At 38.6% G+C, this 8,854-nt stretch overlaps 1 protein-coding gene across 1 annotated transcript in view; it reads right to left on the bottom strand.

The window, feature by feature from the left end:
- Positions 1 to 6,017, bottom strand: part of LOC105557312 (fatty acyl-CoA reductase 1-like) — a 24,907-nt gene extending 18,890 nt beyond the window's left edge. Inside the window, exon 1 of the mRNA XM_012004509.1 lies at positions 5,504 to 6,017. Within this exon, the coding sequence (XP_011859899.1) occupies positions 5,504 to 5,706 (203 nt within the window). The 5' untranslated portion in view covers positions 5,707 to 6,017. The remainder of the gene's footprint in view (positions 1 to 5,503) is intronic.
- Positions 6,018 to 8,854: the final 2,837 nt, after the last annotated feature.

The following is an 8,854-nucleotide window of genomic DNA, read 5'->3' as shown; positions in this document are numbered from 1 at the left end:
TATTTACTCTTTGTATATCAAGAATATATGTCATCGCGAGGGCTGAGTATTTTGTTAGTTCGACAAGCGTTAAAAGTAAAATAATATGCAAGCACTTGTATCCTTTTAAATTCTATTGTTTATCCGTGTTTATTTTTATTTTTGTACGAGGGCAATCGTAAATTAAAATTAGCCGGACCATGCGGGAGCACAAATTGTGATCAACAATGATATTTAACTCTAATCGCTTGAAACTGTCGGCGAGCCTCAACATTTTCACGTTAAAATTTGTAACGTCAAAAACATAGCATTGCAGATAAGTCACTACCGGACTTATTTGTCACAAAATTACCGGTACTCCTATTACTCTGCAATCTTCTTAATAGTCAAACTGAAATAAAAATAAAAATAAAAATAGACGATTTTTGCTACGACGATTGCTCTGTTGCACAACAAGCACAATGGACATCATGGTATTTCAAGCAAGTATCTCAAGCATTATACATGTCATTTACAGACATCTTTTCCTTCATGTAAACGTGGAGAGATCTGTAACTCTTGTGTTCATTTTGCTATCAATACAAATCATCCCCTTATTTAGACATTTAATATCCTGTCGTGGCTCTTTAGTCCACATTCTTTTAAATTTCTAATTTTTAACGTTTCTTTCTCAATTCATTCGATCATATATAACATTTGTGTATAATTTCAGACCTTATTGTGATACATACATTGACTTCAAATGTATCTGTTTTATTTACTTATTTAATTTTACTCATTTGCTATAATTTCGTAGCATTTAACAAGTTTATTATTTGAAATTGAAACGGGAAACTTACTGTTTTCTTTTACCTATTCTTTTGGGTCGAAACGTTGTGTGTAATAAACTAATTAAATAATTCTAGCCAGTTGTGTTGACTATAAGTTTCCCGGCTTAATTTTTAATCATTACTGGTGACAATAAGCCAACTCTCCTTTCGTTTATTATTTTCTCTTAACGTCTTTAAGTTATTCACCTGCACTCTTTACACGTTCTTTTAATTATGTGATATATTGCGTTTCTCGACTATAAATATGTTATTTACCTTAGTGACTTGCCGCTCACGTTGTGTTTCATTTTTCGACCACGGTTTCTTCCGATTCCGACGTTCCAATGATTTTATGGTGAGTTAAATTTGAATACCGCAGCAGGGAGGTCCAGGTTATTCTGACTGAGGTAATATTTTTCGCAACAAATGTTATAATAAAATTACTTAGGCACTAACACCTTGTCACGGCTCAGTGCTCTTGTATTCTTCGAATTTAAATATCGGTTTTATAATCCCTAATCTATTGGCATATTAAAACATTTTTTACAGACTATAATTAATTACGCGCTAAACAAATACCTGTGCTCGACTCTCAGTACCAGAATTTATACATATATTTCCGTTATCAATAGTGTAATTGTTACACTCATTGTTTATGTAACCTTACATACTCTTTACAGTCTGGGCGTGGATATACACCCTTTGTATTACAGGAAGAGTCATCGCAAGCAACTTGGCCGCCACGGAGTCGCACGTGGTTTGCACAACTTTGAGAGACCGATCGATCGACCTGCGCTCTGAATATCGATCGGCCATGCTATACCAGAAGTAACACTTTTCGCCTATACATATGTGCGTAGATATCAGTGCAAATCTCTGTGTCAGGATTAGAACTAATGCGACAGTCTCGGAGAACGATGTATAGAAATTGTTTCGAGGGACGGAAATAAGAAGCTCCGCAGCTACTCCTTCTTTCCGTCTTTTCGATAAAAGTAAAAAATTTCGTCTCTTTTCGGTCGACATAAGTCAAGCATTTATTCTCAAATATAAATTCCTCGTCCACGCCGTCCTTCCGCGAAACCAATTCCGCAGAGCGACAGTCTCTTTCTGTCGCATAATCGAACGCCCGTCCACATGCGATCGCGTTTTACAACGTCAATGATAAAGTAAACAATTTCAATCCGGTTTTCGACTCGACGCATCAGGTAACGAGAGCGCGAGCTACTACCGTCAATCTCGTTACGTTCTTATCTTATCGCGGTTATAATTTGTGTCAGCATAATGTAGCGAAATTTTCAAATCATGGCACGGCACGGCACGAGGACGCTGCGACGAATGGAATTCGCGACGGAATATTCCTCCTTCGACGAGACATCGTGCCGTTCTTTCGATCGTCGATAAAGTGCGCTACTAGACTCCGAGGGAGGGGAGAGGCAGAAATTGGATGAATGGTGGGGTTGCAATGACACAAGTTTCAAATAAAAATCGTTAAGGCCCGGTCTACAATGAGTCGTTAGTCCTTAGTCAGAAGTCGCAACTATATGTTGATCCTTTTCCTTTCTGAGTGGAAGGAAAAGGACCGACATATAGTTCCGACTTCTGACTAACGACTAACGACTCATTGTAGACCGGGCCTAAAGGTAGTTTCGAAATAAGCTAAGCGCACATTAAGAATTACGTAAAGCTTAACCCTTCCTGGCCACACCTCAGTAGAATAGCAAATTGGTCGCACGGGGTCAAAGTGACTCCAGCAACGTTAAACAGTCGCCATGTCTAAACTAATATTTGTTGTGCGTACATACCAGGTTAAAAGAATTACTGAAAATTCTTCAAACATTCAAAAATCACGCATATTCGAATCAAAAGTGTTAGTAATTTCAATTTTAACATACTCAAAAGAAATTGTGAATGTAAAAACCCGGAAATTACTTTTGCATAAAAATTCATAACCCTTTAAAATTTTAATTTAATGTCTTTTGGAAAACTTTGAATATTCCAGAGATATGCTTTAAAGAAATGAGTGCAACAGTGCACGTGTAAAGTAATTGTTTTGAGAAATAAAGGAAGAGTAATTTTGGAGAAACGTGAGATGTGTGCAGTTACTAAAAAGAAACATTTATATTTCTACAATTATTTTTATTCTTGGAATTTTTGTTCAGCCTTAAATTTTCGCTGGGTAGAAGTGACCAAATAGGATTAAACCTTTGCGACCATTTCAACAAATTTAACATCTTGTTCCGCCAACTGCATAGGAAAATGTAGAAGAATTCTGCGATAGAAATTTTAGATACTCTTTTTTTTTAAAGTAAAAGGTAAAGTATTGGATATTTTCTAATTATTAATTAATATAACTCAAAAACGATTTGTTGCATTTTGTCTTGTATTTTGATAATATCGCTTGAGATATGTTCTCCGACGAGATCTGGTTTCCTCCCACATTAAATTGATGAGCCAAATTTTCGAATTTGTTAAATATTTAACGGCGCAAAAACAAGATGAAGCAAAAACATTGCAGATATGATGTAATACAAAGACTGAATCATATAATAAACGCGCAAAGAAAGAATCAATTAATTACAACAATTCAGTAATTATTTAATTAAGTTAATGAAATGAAATGAAATTTTAATCAATTGCTTAATTAATTCAAAAATACGGGAGAAAGCATATAAGAGTTGCATGTCGAGTCTAGCTCGATTAAAACTGCTAAAACGAAATATTGTGTCGAATCCATCTCTACACATATCTTGGAGTCTTACGGCTCCTGCATAGACAAAGGGGCAAAGCGCGGCGAAAGTTGGTGCGAGAGCTAATCAAAGTTGGATAGAGTTTAACTTTTTCCGTGCAGCGAAAAATTTGATTGGTGCGTAAGGAACAAAGTAAAAGCTCAAGAATGTAAATCTTGCAAAATATTGAATATTGTACTTTATCATGCAATCATATTCTTATCATAATAGTATCATTTTTGTTAAAACAGACATTGTGTATACATTATCACCATAGTTAAATCCTTACATATTGTTATGAGTATCGGAAATCATCCACAAGTTGAAATTTTCGCGAACCAAATCAAACATGCTTAAACTGCTTACTCTTGTATCCCCGTTACCTACTTATGAAATTGGAGTGCAACAGCTTTTATGGTCACAGGGCGCCTTAGTAGCACAGTGCTATTGCTTAAACATTTCTCTAAAATTGATGATATTGGAAATGCATTAGCCACCAGCTAGCATTATGTACAACGTACCGTTATCGAAAAATCAGTTTATCTTTAACACCCGTAATTTTCAAGAAAATTGTATTCTTATCAAACATAACGCACCGACCGTACTATTAAAACTTTCGTTAAGCAAAAATATATTGTCTAAAAGTACAACTTATTGTGTAATTTTACGTGAAATTATAACGTTTATTTTACTTACAATTAGATTAAATTGAATTAACACTATTTTGCTGACTTGTGTAAAATTTAAAATAATATTGCATATATGTATGTAGTATAACTGCAATATTACTACAGTGTATTGTAGTACGATTTCTAAAAGCGGACGTTTCACCGTTGTTACAATCTCGCGGCAATGTTGTAGCGAACATTTCATAAGATTTATGTAACGTTGCAACCTTGCGATGAAACGTTGCTACAGTGTTCCCACAATCTTGTTGTGCTGTTGTGCAAGACGTCCATCTTACAATATTGGACAAACGTTGGGAACGTTAGATTTCCATATTTCCCAATATTGCGACAATATATTGTGCCGACTAGGGGCAGCAAAGCTTGCCGCGCGCTGGAAATAGAGGCTGGAGGCAGCCAATCGAAATTGGAGTAAACTTAACGTTTTCTGTGCGGCGGAAGTTGGCGCGATAACCAATCAAATCTTCCGCCGTGCAAAAACGTTGAACTCTCTTCAACTTGGATTGGTTATAGCTCCAACTTCCTGAAAGAACCACAGACTTCTGTATACTACTAGACTGCTTTGAGCTGAGAAGTGAGACAAGAGTTCCGCCATGTCTCGTTAGGCGAATGTCTGTCAGTGACACACCGATGCACACATACTATTTTATTTATCTAACAAGACATGGCGGAACTCTTGCCTCACTTTTCGCCTAGAAGTCTGTGGAAAGAACCACAAAAGCGTATGGAATTGTGGTGTGATGAGCCCCGTCCTTTTCCCCCCGCCCTCTCTCTGTATCGGGCTGTCTCTCTCGGCGCACGATTGTTTAATAAAGAATCGCTCCCCAAACAGAACAAGAATTAAGTTATGATAAAGTTAAATAACTATCAAGAGTCGTATCTTAATTATGACGAAAAATCAATCAAATTATGATTGAAATTTAGAGATGCTGTTTGATGTGGTTCGCGATAATTTCAACTCGGATTATCCCATAATTATATGTTAGGACTTAAATATATAAATAATAAGGTATACAAAATGTTCGTTTTACCAAAAATGACACTATTCTGATAAGGATATGATTTATGATAAAGTACGATATTCAATATTTTGTAAGATTTACATTCTTGAGCCTTTCCTTTGTATCTTGCGGATGGAAAATCAGGATATCAATGCTTCAAAAATCAAATATATTTTCACAAATATTCGTAAAATATAACTTTGCGTAAATGATAACTTTTGACATCCTCGTGACTTTTAAATGAATTTTTGCTTCAATTTGGCGCGAAGCTGACGCGATTTTCGTGTGTGTGATCGACTCACTGTGCATCGTGCGTGTCGCAGGTTCCTGACGAGCCAGTCCATCCTGCGCCTGGTTCCCCGACGTACTCTCCATTGCTCTCCCTCTTTCTCGCCAGTCTCGTTGGCGCGTCGTCCGGCCCGCGAGACCCGGAGGAAGCGAGCGAGCGCGTCTCTGCGCATCTCGGCGACACGATGTTCAACGCCGGCAGAAATGCGGGTGACATCGCTGCGATTCTTTCCCTCTACGATCGAATCACGTCATCTCAGTGATGCCGAGCGGTCGGTCGCCGGCCACGAAGAGACGAACACGGTGCGCCACGCGAGAATCGCACGTTGCCACCGCGGACCTGGACTCACCAGGAGGCCGAAGAGGAAAGCTCGACCTTTCCGAGTTCCCGGTCGCGCGGTTCACGTCGCGCTGCGGCCGCGTCGCCGTAGGCCTCGATCGCACCACCTTGGCCTCCCCGCGTGAAGGAGAGCGAACCGTTTTAACAAAAGGGATGAGACGCACTACTGGTCTAAGACCTCGTCACCGCCGCACGGTGTCGCGGTACTGTGAGACTGCCGCACGATCACATCGCCGCCACACGTCGCCCATCGGCCGGAAATCACGTGTGCACGTGTGCGTGGGGGGGGGGGGGAATACCGCGGCACACATGCGTAAGGGGTTGCGCGCGAGGGGGTTGAGAAAACGGAACTCCCTCGGCGAGGCCGACCGAGGCCGGGGAATCGATTGGCGCGCGTTTCAGGCTACTTCGCCGTCGTTCGCACAGATTACGTTGCTCGCGGCAAGTCTGCCGGCTTGTATATACACTTCTACATCCTGCATCGCATCGTTTGGTAACTCTGACAGTTCTGGTAGAAACCGACGCGAATGATTGGGGGAAATGGCCCCAGTCCAGTCTCGGTAGGGCTGATTTTTTGTAGATTAACCCTTTGAAGTATACATTTGTCTTTTCAGTCGATTTTTCTGAAACTTAACGGTTTTTGGCTCGCTGATTACGATTCTGGTGTCAGAATTACAAATTTCAAACGCAGATTTTCAGGCGCCACGTTGGATCCGCCATTATGAATTTTGTAATTCTGACCTCGTATGTGTAGTCAGCAACCTGAAAAACTTTTGACCAACCGGGTTTCAGATAAATCGATTGCATTTTGTGCAATTTCGACTCTTTATATCCTATACAGCACAGTTGGTTGCACCGAGTAAGCAAGGAACATTAAATCAACATTTAGAAACATTAATTCCATGTAAACTTTCTTAACGTTTTTCTATAATGTTTTATAAATATTGTAATTATATTATTTTATAATATGGCATTTTTTAATATCATAGAAACGTTGTGAAAATATTAGTTTAATTATATTTTCTGTTAGTTTAACATTTTTATTTGCGTAAATGCAACATAGATGCAATGTTTCTAATTTGTTACAAATTTTATTTTTAGACTAATGTTCTAGCAGTAAAATTTTTCTGTTATAATGTTTCCTTTGAAACATTATAATTATACAGGGTGTCGGATTCGATTTGGACCACTCCAAAGATTATAGTAGATTGGGTCAAACTGAGAAGAAAAGTTATATACCATTTTACAAAATCCGTAATTATTATCGCGTAATGAAGAAAAACGTCTGAGCCAATAAGTGCACGGAGGAGCGGAAGGCCGGACTCGACAGACATGCAAAATGGTGTATTTGTTGACATCTCTCAAGATCCGATAGCGAGAGGTGGAGTCACGCATCGATCGATGAGAGACGTCGGCGAGCGGGGAGCGGTGAGCGGGCGAACGGCGCGCAGCGAGCGAACGCGCGACATATGACACCGCGCCGAAAAAGTTTTTCTGGTGGTAGGAGAATAATACACCATTTTGCATGTCCGGCCTTCAGCTCCTCCGTGCACTTATTGGCTCAGACGTTTTTCTTAATTACGCGATAATAATTACGGATTTTGTAAATTGGTATATACCTTTTCTCCTCAGTCTGACCAAATCTACTATAATCTTTGGAGTGGTCCAAATCGAATCCGTCACCCTGTATATTATGAACTTGGTTAGGTAACGCGTGGACGAATGGTTGTGTGAATGAGAGCGGATACTTTGTAAGAGTATTTTAGAGAGATAAGTATTGCGAAGATAGAGAAGAGAGTAGGGAGAGGAAAGCGAGAAGCGAGTAGAGGCGGCAGAAGTGAAGGTGGAAAGTAGAGCGTGCGGAGAAAGGTAAGAAAGACAAAAATAGACAGGCGGGCGTAAAGTTTGGTTAGAATAGGTAGGAAATCGACCGGATATAAGATAGGATATAAAAGATGTCAGGAAGGGGAGGGAAGACTAGCAAGGGAACGAAGGATGATAAGCAAAGGAAGCTGGACCTAGGGGAGGATAGGAGTGGTAAGAAGGTTAGTTTTGCGGAGGCATTGGAAGATAAGAATTGGACATTTATTCAATGTTACGTACGAAACATTATATTGAATATAAGAAAAAACATTTGTACAATATTATTCACAATGTTAAGGCACTTCCATTCCAACGTTGTAATAACCTTAAAATTGGTGTCAAAGTTTGTTCATAATGGCGTTAATTACAACGTTAAAAACCACATACTGAACAACGTTATACGTTACTGAGTAACGTTATAATAACGTTATACTAATGTTTTCTTGCTTACTGGGCAGTTACATTGCAGAAACGTTGCAATCTTGCAGATTGCAGTGCAATCTTGCAGAGACATTGCAGGGATATAAAATTGCAAACTTTCGATAGCAATATTGCAGCAATGTTTCAAAAATAATAAAAATACTATATTTTCTATTAAATAATTTTTTTTAACTACGAGAATTTTATAATGTTTGTGTATAAAAATAAACCGATGAAAAGAATAGCAATTGTTTAGAAATTTAGAAACTCTGCATCTATTCAGGCGATTAAAACCTGTGTCCATGATGCTAGTACTTGGTCCAAGTTCTAATTCCGCGAAATATGTAGCCAATCAATATAGCTGTTCCAAAAAAGCTGCAAGTTGATTGGCTACGCATTTCTCAAAACTAGAACTTGGACCAAGTACTAGCATCATGGACACAGGTCTTAATTCGCCTGAATAGATACAGAGTTTCTAAATTTCTAAACAATTGCTATTCTTTTCATCGGTTTATTTTTACACGAATACATTCGTCTGTTTATTCTTGAATACATTGTCGTTAACATAAAAATGTTTCTTGGCTTTTTAATGCAGTTTATACTCGTTGACATGTTAATGTTTTCCGCCTAAGGACGTTATTTAGAAAAATTCTTATTTATATCAAGACGTGTCTTCTCATCCTTGGAGAAGATAATTTTTTCTGTTATTAGCATACAATGTGCGATCGCGTTAATGATGATC

This window comes from Vollenhovia emeryi, unplaced genomic scaffold, assembly GCF_000949405.1.
Source record: "Vollenhovia emeryi isolate VEMERY1.0 unplaced genomic scaffold, V.emery_V1.0 DF939524.1, whole genome shotgun sequence".
Taxonomy (NCBI): Eukaryota; Metazoa; Arthropoda; class Insecta; order Hymenoptera; family Formicidae; genus Vollenhovia; species Vollenhovia emeryi.
This window is presented reverse-complemented; position numbering and strand designations above follow the sequence as displayed.